The sequence below is a fragment of the Neopelma chrysocephalum genome, unplaced genomic scaffold (assembly GCF_003984885.1).
Source record: "Neopelma chrysocephalum unplaced genomic scaffold, ASM398488v2 Primary Assembly neopelma1_68b, whole genome shotgun sequence".
NCBI classification, from domain to species: domain Eukaryota; kingdom Metazoa; phylum Chordata; class Aves; order Passeriformes; family Pipridae; genus Neopelma; species Neopelma chrysocephalum.
This window is the reverse complement of record NW_020897728.1, coordinates 1,996,135-2,017,853: the sequence shown is the minus strand read 5'-3', so window position 1 is coordinate 2,017,853 and position 21,719 is coordinate 1,996,135. Positions and strand designations below refer to the sequence as shown.

Sequence of the window (21,719 nt, the reverse complement as noted above, 5' to 3'; positions counted from 1 at the left end):
GCCCGCGCTTCCGCCTCCGGCCCGGCCCTGCGAGCGCCGGGCGGAAACCACCGCCCGAGCCGAGCGTTCCCGGCGCGGCGGGGCGGGGCCGGCCCGGGGCTCCCCCGCCTTCCCCGCGGGCCGGGAGCCGCCGCCGCCGCCGCTCGGGGACACGGCCCAGCCCCCCGAGAGCAGCGCTGCGCACACCGGGCACGGCACAGCCCCGGGGCACAGAGCTCAACCTGCCCAGGGCTGCGGGGCCGGGCACGAACGCCAGGAGGGCAGCACGGGGCTGAGCCCTGCGGAGGAAACACGGCGCGAAGGCTGACTGCGGGCTGCCGGGAACGCTGTCAGCCCCCGTGTTACTGGAGGCGTTTGCCTTGGTGGCATGCAACAGCTGGGAAGTAACCAGTCGCTGTTCAACGCTGAGCTGGAAGTCTCCGTTGTGAAAGGTGCTGGGAGGGAGGTGAAAAGGTGTATGACCTGCCTGCACTCTCTGGTAAAACTCCAAGCATTGTTCAGCTCCAGGTTCAGTCTGCAAGCATCTCCCCACCAGGCAGACACGGGATATCCACAGCCAGCAATATCACACTCTCCACAGCCAACTCACAGTCCATAGCCAACTCATTAAAACAATTTAAACTTTTAAGAAAATCTCTGTTTTATTGTGTAACGTAGCATTGAAACATCTGAACAAATCAATAACTGGGCTGTACAGGCTGCTGTTCTTTCATTTCTTTGGGTTATAAGAGCATCTTGTCAGTACATAAACAACAACCTTTTGCATTATAAATTCTTTCCGAGGCATGCTGGTACAACACAAAATTTCTCTTTATCAAATGCAGCTAAGTCTAACTTCCAAACATCATGCACAAGAAACTCATCTAGTGACAATGTAAACTCAGCAGAAGGGCAGGTCACAAGTCTTGCTTGCTCACGCTCTGCAGTGCTGCAGGTTTGTGTATGATATTTGGAATGTTCCGTGAGTGTGAATAATACCAGTTAGGAGGAGAGGAGGAAAACAAAAACAAAACAAAACAAAAAAAAGCACGGGAGCCTCGGGCTGGGCAGCTCAGCCGAAGTTGTGCAATGCTAGCCTGAACATGTCATTGGTGCAAACCCAGGCATCGTTGATGTTCTTTAATAGAAATATCTGGTGGAACCCCATGATAGGATCTTCATCAGCCTGTGGAAAGAGAAGCGGGGAAAAAAAGGTCAAAACACTCTTTTATTTGAGAAATTTATTCCAAAATTCATGATAAGATGACTTAAAGCTGACATTAAGTGAGGGCACATGCTGTAAGAGATGTAGAACCTCAGGAGTCACTAATGCCACCAGGGTCTGTTCCAAGGGGCTTTGCAGACAAACACCCAGCGCCCAGTGACACAGAAATCCTGCATCAACACCTGAATTTGGAGTTTCCTGGAAGACCTGCAGACATGTCACTCCGTGGCTTCATCACACTGACAGAACATGCCTCCCTCAGTGTTAAATCACAAATGCCTTGCCCAGGAATCAAGCTGGTTCAGTTTTTATCTGCTGCATTTGGGTTGATGACAGAAGGGAGTTTCTGTAGAAGTTGGTATTAACAGCACTGCCTGAATGAGCCAGATAATGCTCTGGGCTTTGAAAGCCTTCCCACAGCAGGTACAGCTGGCCAGCAACCTAGTCCATCCCACTTCTGCTGTCTAGGAACAGCTGGAAGGGAGTAAAATATTTGCCAGAGCTGCAACCACGTGTTCTAAATCCAGGGAACCTCTGCAGCAGTGCCTCCACTCCTGCCTCTGACAACATGTCTGGGCACTCCAGTGCAGTACCTGGACATTTACAATATTACTACAAAAGCAGAAAATAGTATTAGAGGGAGATCAGTTCTCCCACCTAGTATTTATTTACCAGTCTTCTCAGAGGCATCATGCAGGAATTAAATCCTCAAAATAACACAAATGATTCCCAAATCAGTCAGCTGGAAATCACACAACGGGATTTAATCTGAACAGCACACAGGACCAAACTACAAAACTATCTTCTGATACTGGCTGCAGCGTGTTCAATTCAGCATTTTTGGAGGATTTTAAGCTTTATTCTTTCAACACATGACTATTCTCCTTCAGAAAAAGGGGGAAATGCATAAAAAAGAGCCCTGACAAGCAGCAGCCAGAGCAGCACATGAAACAGGCTGTCAAAGCGCTGAACGTTCACTGGCAGTGCTCTACTATTCACTGAGAACAGCAAGTGAAAATGTGAAGAGCAAAGCAGACTACAAAATAAAAAAGGAATTTTACTAAAAAAGAAGTAATATTCACTTAAGTGATAAATGGACTGTGAAACAAGTCAGCTTTGAGGAGCAACTTGCAAAGGACAAGAGTCATATCACAGAATAGCAAGTCTGCCAGAGAAGTGGGGGGTTCAAGTGCATGGAAAAGAAGCATTCAGATCCAAAAACCACTGCAAGGATTTCAGTGACAACTGCCCAGGAAGTTAAATGGCATAGATGAAGTGCAGTTTCAGTAAGTGTATGCTAATTCACAGAGGAAAACCAAAAAGGGCCCTAGGGTCACCCCTCAGGAAAGTGACACTGAAATAACGATGGATATTTATTTATTAAACCAGCTGAGTGCCCAAAAGCTATCAAGGTAAGCACAGGGTTAGCAGTTATTAGGGAAGGAACAGAGAACCAACACCCACATATCAAACGTCGCATGCATTTCTTATCTTTGAAAAAAATTAAAATGTCAGAAAAGGACAAGAAAAATGATCCAGCTACCAGACAGCTTCCTGCTGAAGAAAGTAAATTGAGTACAACCCTGGAGCTTGCAAAAATGTAATCAGCACTGGCATCAGCTGGGCAAGGCAAAAAAATTACTATAAAACCATGAAGGAAACTGGTACAGCCAGAAGTTAAGAAGGCAACAAGTAAGGCCAGAAATATGAGCAAGTCAGTGTTCAATAGATGAACGAATGAAAGAAAAATCCTTCAAGCAAGACAAGTGCTGACAGAAGAACCGGGCAGCTTGGCTCCTCAGCACACACCTCCCTGAGCATGAGGAAAGCCCAGTGTGCACACAAGCAATTAGGCTGGATTAGCTTATTTCAAGGGAAGTGTTATCCTTGCCACATCTGCCCAGAAGAGAGGCTTGGTGTCTGTGCTGCAGAGGAAGCCTGTGCCATGAAACCTGGGGGTTTGTGCCTTTGGCACCTTCTCCCAGGTATCAAATGTAGCACATCCCAGTACAGCCTCACTGCTGCTGGGGAGTTGGCAGGTTCTCAGCCCTCAGTTGCCCTATGGTCTCTTCATTGTGGATCACTGAGGCATCTATTACAAGTTGTTTTCACACCAAATTGGAGCTTGTCATTACTGACATGAGTAGGTTTTAAAATGCACCTGTGGAAAAAAAATACCACCACCAGCCTGGCTTAGTGCAGGTCTCCTCAATTTCTGATAAGCCTAGGTAGGCTCTGGCAAAAGCACTGCAGCTCTTGGTACTTTGGCTTGAGGAAAATTTCCTCCTTTCTTAAGCAATTCAGGACCAGACACATGAAAAAAGATTAAAAGGGAATTCTCTCCCAAAACACTTGCTGTGGTACAGATGGTGAATTCCCAAAATGAAGTCACACATTATTGTTTTCTTTATTCCTTTCATGTTATGACTTCACAGCACAAAAGAGCAGTATACTTGAAAAACAAGGAAAATTCTAGACTATATTTAAGATAGGGTAAATATTTTATAGTCCATTCCCAAAATTTGGACTATCAAAAATCTTTCCTTGTGTCCAATCCGTATCTCCCAAGTTGTGGTTTCTAACCACTGTCCCTTGTTCCATCATCTGGCACCACCATGAAGAGTTTGCTCTCAGGTTGTTGGAAGTATTCAACTATTTTCCACTCACATTTCAGGCCAATTACCCATAGCCACCTCCTCTCCCAGCTCCACAAGCTCTTCAACACCTATAATCTTGGCAGCTTTTTGACCTCTTCCAGTTTTTCTACATCCCTTCTGACCTGGAGGCTCAAAAGAAAGTCCTCAGCTCATAGAGCCATAGGTCATTCAGAGTTTTAGATGCAAGACTGCTTTGCAATCCAAATGTAGCTGCACGACTTTCCTCCTCTTGTCTGGTCAGAGACAGTTTTACTCCTTCACCAGCATCCCCAGCAACTGTGGATTGAACTGCAGTGTTGCAACAACCCTCACCTCAAAGGAAAGGCTAATTACTTCAGATTGCAGGTTCTTTCACATGTTAAGCCTCATTTAACAGGCTTTAAGCAACGCTTTAAGTATTCAGCATGCATTACAAAAACATCCAGTGATTTTAATCGCAAATTTCCTTTTCCTTTTAAGACTAGGAAACACCGCATAACAATTAGTTATTCACAATTAATTCTGCAACAATCACTTCAAAATTCACACTCTGGGGAGAGCCACAGATCTGCCACACGGGCTCTGAGAATGCCAAGCCACAGCCATGCTCCTCAGCCGAGCTCAAGGGACAGAAGGGCGAGAAGAGAGCACTCCTTACTCAACCAGGACAGCGAGGACTGCATGGAAGACAGGTAAGGCAGAGGGTTAAACGTTGTGGAGGGATAGCCTGAAGACTTCGTTGGTGCACACCCAGGCACCTTGCAAATTTTTCAACAAAAAGGTTTGGTGGAAGCCTAGAACCTGGTCATCATCTGCCTGAGCGCGACAGGAGAAATATGTTACGAGGTGGAAGCACAGTGGAGGGACGGGGGGACATTCTGGAGGAACATCAGCAAAGCAGGGTCACACCAAATGGAACTCACTCCTAAAGGCTTAAACCCATCCTTACTCCTCCTAGTTGAAGCAAGCAAGCAGCCCCCAAACAATGAACAGCAATAAAAAAAACAGGATTAGAATAAGTGGATGTATATTTTTATTATACCTCTTCAAAAGGATAAAAAAACACCCCAGACATTAATACCTATCTCAGCAACCACTAAAAGAGGATCTTTCATATGTTTACTTAGAAACATGTTTTTACAGTGAAAGTTTTTGTGCTTTGGTTTATTCCCCCCTCTCCAATGGTTTAAGCAAGAAATACAAGATGTGCCCAGCTTTCTCAGAATGAATGATGTTTCCACTGAACTTTTGGGACTACTAGCAATTCAAGCAACTAATGCCTCAGAAAATCCATTTACATATCATGCCAGGAATGACAACTTAGAAAGGGCATGTTACAGGTATTTCAGCACTATTATTTTCTTGGGTTGCTCTATTAAAAGCATTATGTATGCTCCTTCATTACATGAAACCATGCACGTTTTGAAAAACTGCAGAGGATTAAAAGCATGTGCATTAATTGTCCTGGACTTTCAGGAATTTGGCTCACAGTTCCATGAAAAGGATAACTGAATAGCAAGCAGGAAGCATGGCTTTTCCCTTCAAACTCTGCTACTGATGGTCTTGAAAGTGCCCTTCCTTGTGCAAAATTCTCTACAGTTTTCTTACCAACAGATGTGGGCTGAGCAGCTACACCATTAAGAAGGCAGCTTTAAATAACACCAAGTGTGCAGCTCCACATTTGCATGTTAAAGTCTTCCCTGTTCAACTGGAGCTACAGATGAGCCACTTGTTAAAATGCACAAACCTGGATCTGGTTGCTCTCAGTCACTGTACTGCACATAGCCCAGCACTGCAATGGCTGTCAACATGTTTGAATTCACACCAGAAGAAATATTCACTCCATATGACAGCCAGGTTCACGTGCTGGCAGGTTCATGTTCATGTCAGGCTACAGACTGGTACTGATCTTTCATTTGTCCACCTGTATGAGCCTCACACAAGGCAGAAGTATGAAGTTAAAAGTTCCAAGTTCACTTTGACTTTCTGGACACTTGTTCAGTGTCCAGTGAGAAGCAGCATTCCCAGGGATTATGATGTGATTTTTAAAGCTAAGGTTTGAGACACATGCATGTGAAGGGCAGAAAAATGTTTCCTCATCTACTAAAAATTCACCAACAAGTTGGGTTTCATCATGACAACAGGCATACTTTAAGCCAGTATGTTCTTTCCAAATACCTAGATGCACTAACACATGATCCCTAAATTATTCTGAGTAATTTCAGCAAGCTGAAATTATTCAGAGGATAAAAACGGTACATTAGGAAATACTACTCCAACTCATGGTATTTATGGAAAGCTCCTGGACTGTATTTACAATCCCTCTGTATTAATGGATGAGAAAACCCAATAGCTTTACAAAATCTTTAAGAACTTGGTATCTTGCCACAGGATTCAATACCAATCACTGTTGCAAGCTGTGATCTGCTTGATGATTATGCAATAACCTTAAAAACATGACTGTGCAAAAACAGGTGCAGATGAGACTGGCCCAAGACATTGGGTCAAAAAGCCTTGGTCGTATCAGAGTTGTGTGCACACCCAAGAGCAAAGCTGAGATCAGCATGTCTGCCTGCATCCCTGTCCTGCCATTCAGTGACTTCCATGGTATATTGTGGCTGTCTTTCCTCTGGGTGTGCATGTGGGACTGAACTACAGGAAAGCTGGAATCCAAATTGCAGCTGGGAAGCAGGAGCAACTTTAATGAGAGCCAAAGCTGCCTATGTTAGGTTTAAAAGTGGATGCAATACACTGGCCACTGCTCTTCTCAACTGCCCAGCCCAAAACAAAGAGAACAGCTAAGCAAGCAGATTCAAACTTTAAGTCCTACGTTTGCTTAGTAAATAGTACAGTGTCAGTGGGAGTTTGAATGCCTTGACACTGGAGGTGTCATTCAGAGTTAACAGGAAAAGGAAATCTAAACAGCTCTTTTAAAACAAACTGGGTTCAGGTAACTCTAAAGACTGGATGGTGTGAGAGGCCTGACTTCACAGCATGGCTGGACCAAACTAACTCTGATGATTTTAACTACTGCCATGTAATTTCATGATTTTAAACAAACACCACTCACCCTGAGCAAGTTGACTTTACACACAGGATAATTTTTTTTGCAGATTCCAGGACAATATCTTTCATTAATAAGCAGTTTAATTAATTTGTGGCCCTGGTATACTGGGAGACAGGGTAAGTTTACACGGCTCAGGAGTATCACTCACACAGCAATACAGTCATCCTACAGCCTGGAAAATAATCTGATTCTTCACACAAGGAATCTGTCACAACACTAAGTGTTTGATCTCAGAGGCAGCATTCCCACTGCTGAATCAGTTTTGACAACAGAGGTACTGGACTGCATTAACACCAGGACCGAATTCTTGCGTCCTGTGACAGCAAGGAAGAAGTTTGGACTCACTGAAGGGTGGTCAGCTAACAACTGAAGTTCTGCTAAATCAGAGCTCGATGCAAACATTACAACAAAGAGGACGTTAAACTACATGTGCTTATACTGTCCAAGAACACTGTGATGATGCTTTTAAATGCAACAGAGGGCACTGAAACCTTCCTGCATCAGGGTAAGGGAAATAATGATGCCTCTATAACCCACATGGTATTTGTAAGCACAGTAGAAGTCATGGTACTTTGCCTGACAGAACATATGACTGTCAAATTGCAGGTGGTTCACCTAGTGTGAGATATCTGGAGGGATGAACAGTTTCTTGACAGTCCTGCACAGCAGAAGAATGGTGTCCCAGTGAAAGCTTACCCATGTTCCTTCCCCACCCACAAGAGCATTTTAATGTTTTCAGAAATCAGATGATTTAGAATCCTGCAAAAATCTAAGACATAAGCACTTGTTAGCCTGTAATGAAAAGAGTTTACCTTAAGCTGTCCCACTACCATACTGAGTATACAGCTGTCAGGTGTAGGCTGGTGGTCTTGTGCTGTGATGCTGTGTTGTATTTTTTGGAAAGGGAGGCTCTGCAACGAAAAGAAATCAAGATAAGGAAAGGTACAGTAATTGCATGATTTAACTTACAAAACAAAGATTGAGCAAACTCAGCGTTATGAAGTGTTAAGACTGTTGCAGTAGTACTGCACAGAGAGCTGTTGCAATTATGCTGGGTCACTTGTAACAATTGTGTTTTTCAAGCACCAAGAGAGGAAATAATGTTACCATACATAGTAAATGGAACCTTTTCCTACTCTAATTGCACTGCCTGAAGGGCTTCAGATCAGCTGTAAGCTCAAAGTTCATATGACGAAGGCACAAACCTCTGCTCTGAACAGTGTTAAAAGATTTTATCATCTAATACTTGAGGTTTACCAGAGAACTCCGAATTTGCTTCTTTGTTAAAGTGGCTATGAATGGAAAAGTGGACCCAGAACCAGTATTCCAGACTTGAAATCCACAATTCACCTCTCCCCTTTCGAATTTCCTTGATGCTCAGGTAGCCAATGTCAGTATGTCTGCAGTTATGTGTGCAAGGAACACATCTTGTGGACACTTAGACCACGTCCACATTCTGACCATGGACAATTCTAAGTGCTGAACAGCAAATATCTGGGGGGTCTCAGAGTCCTGTCACACAAATGCAACTTTGGCACTGCTCTCCCAAAAGCTGCCTCACTGCCAGATGCTTAGTGGCAGCTGAGCATGGATGGGGCTCTGGGTGACCATGTGGCTGATGCCCAGAGCCCAGGCACCGCACAGGATGGCAGCACGTGGTCATTCAAACCTTGGGTGGCACCTGGATGCCTTTGCTGCATTCCCCTGATTTGAAAACAGGTCAAAGCAGACCCAAACATGTACTTTGACAAGTTCTGCATTTCCCTCTAGTGGAAGGAGCCTCAAAGACTTCCTAGAAGGCTGAGGTAGAGACTGTCAGAGATGTGAAGTACAGCCTTGGCTCTACAAGCATGAGACTCTAGGAAGAATTCCAGGAAGCTAAATCTTTGGATAATAGAAAACACAGAAACTGTGGAAGGATCAGGGCCTGAAGAAGCAAATGAAGTGTATGGAGCAGCCCTCACTATTGAAGAACACCCTTTAATAAAGCTTGTGGTGTCTCTGCCTGGCTGGGAGGACAATCCCAACCAACTAGGAAGTGCAAAGTGGGTCAACTGGTTTGTAATATGGGACAGACATTTAGTAACAACCAAAAAAAAGAAAAAATCCAGGGTAGTCTTATCTACTGATGACCAGCAGACTATTTTCCAGGGTCACCATCCCAAAACTGAATGTGCAATGTGCCCACACAGCCTGCACAAGCACAGCCTGGGACATTGCACCATCTTCCTCATACAAAAGAGTACTACAAAGCCCAGTCCCACCTCAGCAGCTTCTTGTTAAACAAGTCCTGCAAAAAGAGCCACTTTAAAAGGCAGAGGGATGAAGAGGAATGAATGTAATTGTGTCCAGAACTCAGCTTTCAGTGTGACAAGAGAGGTAAGACTGGGGAGAGAAAACAGGGAGGAAGGAAAGCCTTTGGAATCAAGAGCTCTGCAAAACTGTGACAAGGAACCAAAGACTAGGCTGGGTAAGACAGTGCCTGTTTCAAGTACCCGATCCCACAGGACAAGAGGAAACAGCCTTAAGCTGCACAAGGGGAGGTTCAGGTTGGACATCAGGAAGAATTTCTTCACTGAAGGGGTGGTTAAGCGTTGGAACGGGCTGCCCAGGGAAGTCACCACCCCTGGAAGTGTTCAAGAAACAACTGGACATGGGACTTAGTGCTGGGGTTTATTTAACAAAGTGTGTTCAGTTCAAGGTCTTTTACAACCTTAATGATTCTATTATTGTTCCCTTCAGAGAAAAGGACCCCAAACAGCAGGCCAGGCTAGTGAGCTACTCATGATGCACTGGGGGAAATCCCACTGGAAAGAGTAGGAAAGTAGCTGACGGGAAAGTTCACTAATTTTTAGGATAAGCAGAGGGTATATCGAAAGGATGGCTGCTTATGGACATCCATCTACACTGGAGAGAAGGATTTTGTGATATGAAAAGTACAATAAATGTGTCTAAAAAGCATGAAGTCACACAACAACCAAGGCTTTTAGCATCCTCTGACACTAGAATTTGACTGGGCTCTCACTAGCAAAATTATGGAATCCTCCTTGAAGTCACACAAGAGAAATTATGCAAGAATAAAGCCGAGTAGCATAAACTCACTCCTAGCAACAAGACTACCTGTCTCAGCTTCTTCTTTGGTCCAGTATGTTCATAGAACTACATGATTATTATCTCAAATGGTAAATCAAGCTGCCCATAATTAGCACAGGCACTGCAAGTGAAACAAGCCCAGTACCAGTTAGGACACAAGGAACAAGTGTCACCTCCCACAGTGTAACAAGGTACAGGTGTGCCAGTGCTGGCAGAGCAATGCCCACATAACCCTCCCCTACTGTATTAGTAGACTGAAAAGGTGCCATAGCACTGCTGTTACACAGTAAAGAATTTGATGTAGAAGAAAATGCCACCTGTTGGTGCTCACATCGATTCACCAGCCAGGCCCTGAGGGACATGGGACTGCAGAAATGCAGAAGAATTTCAGTGTCACACTTTCAGGGATCTGCTCAACTGACTAAGCAGCTCCAGAAGCACAGAGTAGGTGAGCACATGAAGCTGACACAGCAAAGGGAGCCCAGGCAGCTCAGTGCTGGCAGAGGAATGCTGGGCGACATCAGTCACAGTAAGTTGATACAGCCCCGTAACAAGCTGTGGCAGTGGAAGGACACACAGTAACTCCACTGCACTTCTTTCTTACTTCAAGCAGATGAATGCAAGTCAGAAAAAGTTTCCCTGAAGCAAAGCAGTGTGTCTTCACTCACCAGTTAAGACTGCAGCAGGCACCTAAATCCAGAAAGTCCAACTCACATCACAGACAGGGAAGGTAAAGATGAGCAATGCTGAGGTGGGAAAGGGGCTGGATCTGCACTGGGCTGGATCCAAGGCAGCAGTCAGACACTGTGGCCAAGCAAATGCTTAGCTGGTTGGGTATCTAAATGGCTGCTAGCCCAGAAGTCTAAAGAACACTGAGTACGCAAACAAACAACTCTGGAGCTTGAGTATCTCCTCACCTACAAGCGAGCAGTTGCAAGCTGGGCTATTTCTGAGGTGCGTGGCCTTCTCAAAGGCAAGACAGGCACCTAAAACACAGACCTGAGGCCAAACCTTGGTCTTCACAGTTAAAGATGCCTTGGATGAAAGGAGTGATTCCATAAGACAGGAGCAGTAGCTGTGCAACAAGACAAGTGTCAAGTTACACTGATTTTTCTTCTCAGTGCTAAGTATGTCTGTCTGAAATACCGTGCTCTGAGCAGACTGTCTGATGACCTAAAAAGCACGTCCTTCACGTATCTTGAAAGAGAAACAAACTTCCTAGTCTCATGACAGCTCGTAAGTACACCCAGTTTTATAACAGAAGCATGAATTTACTCAGGAAGATAAAACTTCTCCAAGTTTAACTAAATGAACATGGAATTCCAGTGTCCTCTCACTTGCTGAAGAGGAAACACATGTTGCAAAGTCCTGAACCATACCTGCTCATATCTGAACTGCTGACAAATCTGCATTGAGGATAAGTCAGCTTCTCCACTACAGAACTTATTTGCAGTTTACGTATCAGAAAACAAGTTGTTCCTTGCAGTTATGTGTCTAGTCTTTATCACAGACAGATCCAAGTAACAGGCTTGCTATTGCTTCTTCCTTGGCATGCCTTAAAAGAGCAAAGACACCTTTCATTCCTCTAGATCAGAGGCAGCTTATGCATTAGACCTTTTAAAAAAGAATAAATCAATAATGTCAAATACAATTGCAGTCACAAAATAACCTTGCAAACTATGGAGTCAATTAACACTCCGCCATTAGAGTCACCAATGGAACACCCCACTACGTAGCATTAATTCACAACATTTTCTGAAGACCAAAGTTGGAAGCACAAGTTCCGTATTCAAGACTAACTCAAATTTTCAGAAGCAATTATCTTACAGTCTTCAGAACTGTTTCCCAAAACGTTCAGTAGGGTTTACAGACTTACAGTGAGTTTTTCAACAATGGCTGCTTTGCCCTGGAACTGCTGTCCTTCCCACGTAAGGCATGATGCATCAATCTGGGGGGGAAAGAAAGAAAGTCATCAACCCGCTCAGGTAACTCTCAAGCAATCCTGGTAAGAGGCTTTGTTTATTTAGGATATATCCTTAGAATCCAGCTATTTGAAAACTACCTCAGAGGGAGATAGAAAGAAACCACCAAGAGCAACTGAAAAAGTTTGGAACAATCAACTATAAACTAAATATACCACATTTCATTACCATGATCCTACCATCAAAAAACTTCCTGTCTTTGGATCAAAGTTAGCTTTTAGAAGAAAATCCAAAGGATACCAAAAAAATCCTATGGACACAAAGTCAAGCATGTGGAGAGAGAAAAATACATGAAGAAAACTGACTAAATGAGTTGCACCACAAGGGTGGTATTCCAACTCACCTAACTCAAACAATTCACAGCAAAAGTGACTGGCCACATCCCTGCCTGGGATAGGTGACAAAAGCTTGATTGACTTGGATTACACCACTAAAAATAAGCTGAATCTTGTGATGGAAGTAGTGATACAGGAATACAAACCAAATCCAAGAGCTCCCTGCTGCATTCCTCTATGCTGCAAACTTTGTTTGCTCCTACAGCATGTCTGAAGGCAAAAAGTTCATTGTTAAAAGCCCAATCCTGCAAAACCTCCCCAAATTTAGACAAATTGTGACCTTGGTGCATTTCAGCCACACAAAATGGGGTCCCATTCTCTCTCCATAGTTTAGGAACTCCACAAAGCAATACACATCAGTGACCTCCACAACAGTCCTCCCAAATACACATGCACAGGTCTCTCCATGAAAGGCAGAAAGACCCTAAGGTTGAAAAAAGGCCAGGAGTTCGTAGTGTGGAAGGACATGTCTTCAGGAATTTAAAATTAGGCTGTACCTACCACCAGTCTTCTGAAGACTGAATATATTTTGGTAACAACATGACAAACTGCTAAGAGCCTTTGTATTTAGAGCTGTGGCTTTAACAGAGACTGCTTGGTTTTCTTCCTTTACAGGCTCTGTACACAGCTTCTTAGGCAAAATAAAGCAACAATCTGGCAGGTGGCAAGAACACAACAATGCCCAGAGCAAATGCTCTCAGTGCTGCTGGATACTGCTGAGGTATAAGGAGAGGTGTCAGAGGTTGCTTAACAGTTTCAATCCTGAAGATCTTGTTGAAACTTAACTCATTCAGCAGATGAAAAACCAGTCAGAAAAACAGGATATGCTACTAGAAGACTTGTAAGACTTGAGTGTCTTCCTGAAACACTTCAGCCACCCAGCAGCATTCCTCACCATCAGTAATCAACTCCACACACAGAGCACTCTGCATGCTCTGGAGGAATCTTCCCCCAAAACCAAAAGGTGATGTTCCATGGGTTTGTTAGTTACAGTCTTTAATTCCAAATCTCCTTTGTCCCAGATAAGAAGCAAAAATAAAAAAACCTGATTTTTGAGGAAATTTAAATTAAATTTAGATTTAACAAATTATACATTTTTAAACTGGATTCAAGACTTAATAGAGCATGAGATCCAAGAAACACATGAAAGAACTGCTAAACACAGGGTAGGACTTAAATCACATCCCAGTTCAAGAGGGATCCAAGCAAATCCATGACTGTAAATTAATGGCAAACTGAGGCTAGAATGTTTGCTTTTACAGAGCATTTAATCACAGGATCATCACCAACCTCCTCCAATACAAGCCACTGTCTACAGCCAAAGAGGGCTTTTATGAGTCTGACTGTCAAACAAAGCTTAAAGGAGAAATGAAACATAAATTAAAAAAAATATAAATAAAAGTTGTGTGTGATTGCATTGACTGGCATTCTGGAGTCAGGATAAAACCCACTATCCAATTATTTGTATTCTCACACATCAAAATAGAGAAACACAGACAGAAAATGGGATGGAGCCCCAGCCCCCTTTCTGTAGATACTTACATATATTGCTCCTAACTGAGTCCTGTCTGCATCAAAAAGCTGGTAGTAATGTTGTATGAAGCTGGACCCAATCTGCTCCCAGATAGGCTTGTCTCCCATTCTGAATCCTCACCCAGAGCCAGTGACTGTGAAACAAACAAACAAACAACAAAATCGTCAGAAGGATCACAGGAATGAGCGTAACACTTGGCTCAAGTATTAGCACTGGCAAACACAAATCCTGTCAGCTGGCCTGAATTTTTCTTTGGGATAAGTAGGACAAATCTCACCTCTGTATCCTAGACTTTTGCAAATAAAAAAGTCTCAGATACCGAATGGTTTAGTTCCTTATTACAGCATTTGGTTTGTGGTGCTATTTCAGTGTGAGGCCACATCTCATGTACAGAAGTGGAGAACGAGAACAAAAATGAGTGTTACCACCTCAGCTTCATATATCACCTTATCTTCACATAGTGCAGAAGTTACACCACCTGAAAAAGCTGGCAAGCACTTGCTGTTTCAACTTGACCTGTTAATATGGATTGTCTGCAAGTGGCTTTACACCAACTGATTCATCTATTTAGCTCCTCAGGTATTTCACCATCCACAGGCCCATCTAAGAGTGTCCTTTCAATGGCACATAACAGGAATTAATTCACTAGCTCATTGCTTAACACAATGCTTCTGCCCATCCTCTTCCATCCTGTCACTGAGGCTGGAGTACACTCCATGTTTATGTTTGAACCTGTAGTAACTTCCAGACACGAACCATGATTTTTTCACAGTGGTGAAAATCTGCAGCTCCCAGTGAAGCTGCTGGAAGCTCAGAGGCATCCCACACTTCTGAACACGAGTCCCTCTATTCTAGAGGGATTAAACACACAGGATGCACAGCAGTCTACACAGACCCAGCCTACAAACCATCATGCACCATCAGCACAGACGATGGCTTTACTACACCATGGCATTTTTCAAGAAAGCAAATTCATTTTTATTTATCCTGATCTCTCTCTGAAAGACTGAAGAATTCTGCTAAGATTCAAACCACAAAAACCCTGCATTCAAAACCCAACTACATCATATTTTAAGATCTGAGTTTACTTCATGCAAACTATATCACCTCAACATCAAGATCTGCCAGCCACCAGTCCCTCTCTGTAATCCCTGACCAGGAATCCTGGAGCTACAGGTTTGAATTGCACTGCCAAGTCTGAAAGGCATGAAATTCTGTTTTAGGACACAGGACATGACAGTTATTTTGGCTTCCTTTAGATGTCAACTACTTACACACCTGTTTTGGATTTGACAAATTCCTAGGAGAAGCAAAACACACATTCCCAAGATCTTCACAGAGGATATTCCCAGGCCTAGTTTTCTGTGCATAGTCGGACAAGAAAGTTCTTTTTGTATTTCAGGCCTTTGGCTGTCTGAGCTCTACTCACACAAATAGGAACCGAAATGGATTCAGATTCTTGGCTGGAAGTTTTAAGGTTACATAAATTCGGCCAGACTTACAGAAGAGCAAATTTCTGTTATCGGATCCCTGGTATAACAACAGGTAGCATCCATGTATTCAGGGTTCTAGGATTTAGGTTTGATGTCTGCTGTTCCCAGTCTAGTCCTGTGAGTACCCAGAGTTGTGTAGTTCGGGATGGTTGTGGGGGAGCCAACAATCAGCACAGCTGAAAACCATTTTGATTCACTTTTTATGGACCATCAAAGATTCAACTTCAACCCATGAACTCACATCACTATTGGGTATCACTCCTAAACATTCAAGTTCAAATCTAGCTGAAAGTATTAACGCTCAACAGTCAAACATCTAACACTGAAATGAAGTCGTGGACAGCAAGAAAACCACCAGCTTATTCTCCTGGAGCTAAAGCAAGTGAGCTATTGCTAAATTAAATTTCCCCATACACATGATGTTTATTCACCCTGAACAACTCACTGTACCATCATACAAACCCAAGATCAAGCTGTACATTAGCACTGCACCTCATTTAGTTCCTCAAGGCACAACAGCCTCACTCGAGCACCAGATGCCTCCTGTTCAACCCTAAAACTGTGAGAAAGCCTTAGAGACTGCAAGGAATGAAGGAATTTGTATTTTAAATATGGAAAGTAGAACTACAGTGTCTAAATCCAAAGATTAGTATGCCAGCCTGCTACCTCCTCCTAAAAACATATTTGTATTTTGATAGGTAATATTCTATTAAATAAATAAAAAAACAGCATAAATTGGACCAGTTATAATGTTGATTTTATCAGAAATGAGAACAAGCTAAAAGTGTGGCTGAAATCAATGATCTTTGACTAATTTTTTTCTGTTTGTTTGTTACAACCTTACTCTTTCCTGTGCCATTCACATATGGTTTTGCTGAACACTCTCTCTCCCTGGAAAGGGTTTTTTATTTTCCTCTTCTGATTCGTCACCTTTTCCTCCACACTGTCTTGTGTTTTCTGCCTGTCGTTACAGGTCTAAGAAGCTTAGAGATGTACCTAAAGAAAGAACAAGATGGGAATGATCTGTGTCATCAAGCCCAGTCCCTTTCAATGAGACACAACCCATGTCAGATTGTATTGATACACTTATCAGTACAATGTTTTAATGAGATAAATGCAATATAAAAGGCTTTTAAGAGCTGTTGCAAAGCTAGGAGGACTGCACGTGTTCTGATGTTGTCAAACACCAGGACAACACAGAATTACTTCAGAGTCATCCAGCTAAATCTGTCCATGGTTCACTCAAAGTTTGGTTACAGAGACAAGAATATTCAGTTAATATAAAGCCAGACAGAAGAAGCTGCAATAAGCTAGAAAGCATGTAAGATGTGGCACACCTGTTCTTTTAAAGGCACCTGCTGAAAGCTACTACTGTGTATGTGTAAGATATTCCACCTTAATTCCCCATGGAAAAGGAGATAATTTGCTTAAGACAACTAATTTTCTTGCCTTTGTCACTTCAAACCAAACCTCCCTCCTCACATCCACTTAAGAACATCACAGTCCATTTGATTAACAGCTTCTTTACAAAAACAGAGCAGGAAAGCTGAGCTACCAACACAGGAGTGCAATACTTTAACTCACATTATTCACTCAATTTCTTGGAATCTGCTCATACCAGAGAGTTTATCCCCACCCCAAAAAACACCCAGCAGTCAGTGATGAAGCTGAAACCCAGTACAGTGCATAAAAGCTGCAGCTCCCAGCAACTCTTGTCTTCAACAGGTACCTGCTGACACTGCAGAACTGGGACTGCTGCTCCACAGGGGACTTCTGCACAGCGACACCTAAATCAAATTTTCCAATACCTTTGCCAGGCCACACACTGACACATCAAGTGTAAGTTCCATCCCTCTACTCACCTCTTGCTATGATTCCTACAAATCCCATCCTACAAGGTATCACATCCCAAGCATCTGCTCTGGCACGTGGCAGATGGCACCAATACCAGGTGAAAAGCAGCACCAAGGAGGAAAATGCATCAGGGTATGAGACAGAGGAAGCCTAGAAGGGAACAGAGCCTTCACAAGGGCCATGAGTGACCTTGAATAAAACTAGGGTTACACTGGCCTTGGGCAGAAGATTTTCTGTCCACAAAATCCAAAAATACAGCATCTTTTCCACTGCCTGCCCCAGCTTCAGTGTTCCTGTCTACACTCATCCCTCTTCCTGCCTTAGCTCTGAGTGTAAGAGATTAGCAGGAGCACACCAACACTGCCCATAACTCCTAGGGGGAACACAGTCCTTAGGAGACCCACTGCTGCCACAGGTTTGGATAAAACCTCTGGATAAAACCTCTTCCTATTGCTTCCTTCACAAGCAAGAAACCATGAAACAATCCGCAGATGATTCTCTGTCAGTTTGCTGCAGCACAAAGTCCGTCTTTCTGCTCAAGTGGCAACACCAGAGGTGTAACTTAAAGAAAAGCACTTTTCTACTTGGAAACAGTAGTCACCTGCCAACAGACAGACTGCCTTCTCTGAAATACAGAAGTACCAGTGACATTTGGAGGAGGTGGGTTACTGTCACATCCCTGCAATATGGAGAAAGAACAAAAAGTTGCTTCAACCAGCAGTTATGCTTTAATGCATTATCAGACCTGGACATATGTAAGCTTGCTCCTATCAATTAAAAAAAAATAACTCGTTTTGAATTGGAGCATGGCAAGCCTGCACTTCTTAAAGAATAGTACATTTTCTGAAAAAGTCAACAAAAACTAGTGTGTGCAATAGTAGAATATAAACTGCTAAATAAAACACAGGTGGTCTGCCAGGGATTGCCACATTTAAAAAGCAGGCTGTATTCAAAGAACTGATGAACAACCATCAGAGGCAAATAAAGTCAATAAAGTCTTTCTAGTCTGCAACACATCAAGAATAAAACCACTGAATTTAAAGAGGAAAAACCTCAAACCAATACATTCTAATATGTTAGCAGAGCAAATTGCCTCCTATTATTCAGTTATGACTATATTTATTTTGCAGGTAATCCCAGCATAAATAAACCATGCTCCCTGGATATTATAACACCACTCCACCGAAATTAAACTCAAGCCTGTTTTCTGGAAGATCTGAGAATCAGTGTAACGAGAGAGCACAAACACAGCCTTTAAATAGGTGCTGCTGGTCCAGGAGTACAAGGGAATTCACAACAAACGTGGTTCAGACCATCAGTTGCTGCACCCTTCACTACTGATTAACAGGAGTAAATAAGGACAAGGCTCTCAGTTGTTTCAGTTCCTGATACTCTTGCAATTTTACTACCACACAGGTATTTTAGGTTGCTCAGATTAAGGAGTGAGCAGTGTTTAGACTGTGGTAAAAAAACTAAAACAGCAAACAGCTTTAGACTATTTTTCCTTCAGTCTCTTTTCTACTGCTGCTAAAACTTGCAAAGACAGGAGTGTCTCCAGTGTGTGCTTTCTAGGAACACAATGGAACCAGCATCACAGGACCAGTTAATCTGTCAAGCAGGTCACCTATTCAACTCCACCAACACTTGATAACAGATCATCCCTTTAGCAAAGGATACACACCCAACAGCAGAAGCTATGCAAATTATCACAGAATAATGCAGGTTGTAAGGGACCTCCTCCAGCCCAAAGCAGACAAACCTGTTCCACTGCCTGACCACCCTCATGCAGAGGGCAGCTCTCTGGTGTCCAACCTGAATCCCTTCTGTTCCAGTTTAAGCCCCTTGTGTCCTGTTCTCCCGCTGGGTACTGCTGTGAAAAGCCTGGCTCCATTCTCCTGATAACAGCCTGACAGAGATGGGGCTGGGATGAAGCTGCTCGAGCCTTCTCTAGACTAAACAAGCCCAGGCCAGGCAGAACACGCAGTGACACAGGGATGGAGAACCACTGGAACTCACTGAGGGACATCATGAATCATCAACCATTTATCTTTGACACATTGTACCTCTGTCTGACTAATGCCAATTCAGTGGTCAGTCTTTCTCTGCTTGAAAACCCATGAAATTTCCAGTTGAGGAGCAAATTGATGCATTCAGAGACAGAAGGAAAGAAGTGCTTCTCTCAGGTATTTTCACAATCATCTCCACAGTAGCTGACTGATCCATGGGGGCAAACCCTCTGCAAACTACAGCTCCAGGCCAATCAGAAACTATTGATTTCAACAGAGACCTCCACCTAGTTACTGCCATGGGCTGTGCTGTGCAAGAAATTACATTACTTTAAATACGCTTTTAGATCTAAAAATAATTAAGTCTAGATAAGTGAACAGCAAGAAGATGGAAAGGGAGAAGGGTGAAGAAAGAATCACAAGGTGACAAGGTGCAGATTATTTCCTTCTGGGAAATACATGTACTTCCCCCTTTTTAGTCTTTTTATTCCTCTATTCCAACTTCAATAAAACAAATTAATGTGGGAATTATGCCAACCTGAAGTATTTTTTTTTGGTTAGAGACATCAGCAAGTATAAGGCCACTGGTACACAAACCACATGGGGAGGACTCTGGGAAAGCTTTCACTGTGCCTGCAGCTTGATGCTCATCCTAACTGCAACCTGACAACACAGGAGTCACAGTCAGTCAGGATGATTTTCAAACATCCAGACATATATCACACATAACTGGAGAGGAAGACAGAATGTCTTGTTGTTAAGCAAGAGCCACAATGCTGCACATCTGCCTTTTTTGCACAGTATTTTTCAAGCAAGCCAAAATCCGAATTCAAGTTTACAAGGCTGAATTTCCCGAGCCACGTTTCCTTTCCCCGGGAAGAATCCAAGACTGCTCAGTTTTAAAAGAACAGAGGAGGCACTGGGGAATCAGAAGGGAGAACTGCTACATCGTGTTTTTCTTTACCTTACAGACACAGTAACAAAACATTATCTCCAAAAACTGCCACAATGTCTAAGAGTTTTAAAACAACCAAAAAGAATTATTGCTACCAGCTCTTAGTATATATTGCAACTCCTACACGAACCATAATCTACATCTGCAATAACTAGATAACCCTATTATTAACAGGGACAAAAGAAATCCCAGCAGAGGGAACTGCAGAAAGTTGTTACCATTTGCATTTTTCTAAAGACCTGAACAAACACAGATATTAAGCAAATGCATTTCAAATCATCTAGCAAATAACTTGCAAGCATCTAGACATGAAATAATGATTAGGATCCCAGTGGGAAAACAGTTAAACAGTCCCAAAGAGAGCCAAAATATCACCAAAATTTAAATGAGGTGAGGTTTTTCACTACATACAGTAATTTTGCTACTTCTATGTGGAGATCTGTGAAACGCCTTTTTTTGTTGCTGCTAAAACAAAACTCAAAGTCACCACACACAGACACTGCTTGAACACAACTCCTCAAGAAGCCAAAAGAGTACCAACTTGAGAAGGCAGCTGATTAAGGAATCAGATTTAACTTTCAAGCAACAGTTCTGCAACCAATTCCTGTTCAAGCATTTACCTGGGCTTTTTTTCCAGCTCAACTGCAATACAGCGTGTCCAACTCTAAAAGATACAATTACACCGGAAATTATGGACTTCAAATGAGCTGAAGCATTATAACAGCCTGCCTCGGACAGGAAGTTAAATTTGGATTGCAAGAACGGTGTCTTGGGGACTTAAATGTCTTCAGAAAGCCATGTCATATTAACTGAATGCAACACGCTGTCCTTGCTATTGGAGACCTTTGCAGGTTTTGATTGTTTTTAAACTTAAAAAGTGACAACAGCCAGAGGGGTGAAGAAAAAAAATTATCTCCTGTAGAACACACTGGAAACTGGCAACTCAAAGTGAAAAACTAGACGGCTGCAGCAGATCACTGAGCACATGCACTTTGCTAGTTTTACTCCAAGGAAGCACGAACCCTTCGCTTCCAATGTGACAAAGACTCAGCCGGGTCAGGTAACCTCAGTCCTCGCACAAACCTTCTGGCAAGACACAAAACAGCAAGAACATCAAAAAAACACCACTCCGAGCACGAGCACACCCTCTGCGCTACACAAACCACCTCCTCGCAGCTCCCGGCTCAGCCCCTCTACCTCTGCTCCCTGCCATACCGAGCCAAAGCAAGGCAAGGCAGCGGCACCGGCGGGCGCCAGGCCGAGGAGAAGCCCCCGGTGGCCCGGAGGGTCGCGGCGGCAGCTCCCGGAGCCCGGTGAGGCACATCCCGCCCCTCCCCGTCACCTCCGCCCCCGCCGGAGCGATCTGTGCCCCGGGGCCCCTCGCTCCCCCCGGGGGAGCTGGGCCAGGGCCACCCGCCCGCCCGCCCACCCACACGCGGGGCCCCGCCAACCCCGCCGGCTGCCCGGCTCCCCCCGCCGCCGCCGCCGCCCCTCCGGGACCGCGCTGCCGGCGCCTCAAAGACGGGGAAGGTCAGGGCGGCTCCGGCCGTCGGCTGCCGC

General features: G+C 43.7%; 1 protein-coding gene across 3 annotated transcripts; it reads right to left on the bottom strand.

Annotated features, from left to right (window-relative positions):
- Positions 1 to 615: 615 nt before the first annotated feature.
- NUTF2 (nuclear transport factor 2) lies at positions 616 to 21,079 on the bottom strand. 3 transcript variants are annotated; one of them, XM_027685271.1, is made up of 5 exons: positions 20,780 to 21,079; positions 13,860 to 13,984; positions 11,877 to 11,948; positions 7,720 to 7,818; positions 616 to 1,165 (listed from the first exon to the last, which is right to left on the bottom strand). In XM_027685271.1, exons 2-5 carry the CDS (start codon positions 13,956 to 13,958, stop codon positions 1,052 to 1,054), a joined length of 384 nt encoding a protein of 127 aa, XP_027541072.1. In that variant the 5' UTR covers positions 13,959 to 13,984; positions 20,780 to 21,079; the 3' UTR covers positions 616 to 1,051. The 3 variants fall into 3 exon arrangements, with proteins under 3 accessions (XP_027541072.1, XP_027541071.1, XP_027541070.1); XM_027685270.1 differs by lacking the exon at positions 20,780 to 21,079 and adding an exon at positions 16,275 to 16,346; XM_027685269.1 differs by lacking the exon at positions 20,780 to 21,079 and adding an exon at positions 16,184 to 16,299.
- Between the last annotated feature and the right edge of the window lie 640 nt (positions 21,080 to 21,719).

Coding starts and splice junctions, on each gene's coding strand:
- NUTF2 (XM_027685271.1), bottom strand. CDS start 13,958: ATGGGAGACAAGCCTATCTGGGAGCAGATTGGGTCCAGCTTCATACAA. Junction 7,819..11,876: donor CCATTGTTGAAAAACTCACT/GTAAGTCTGTAA, acceptor TTTTCGTTGCAG/AGCCTCCCTTTCCAAAAAAT. Junction 1,166..7,719: donor TGGTAGTGGGACAGCTTAAG/GTAAACTCTTTT, acceptor CTCTTTCCACAG/GCTGATGAAGATCCTATCAT.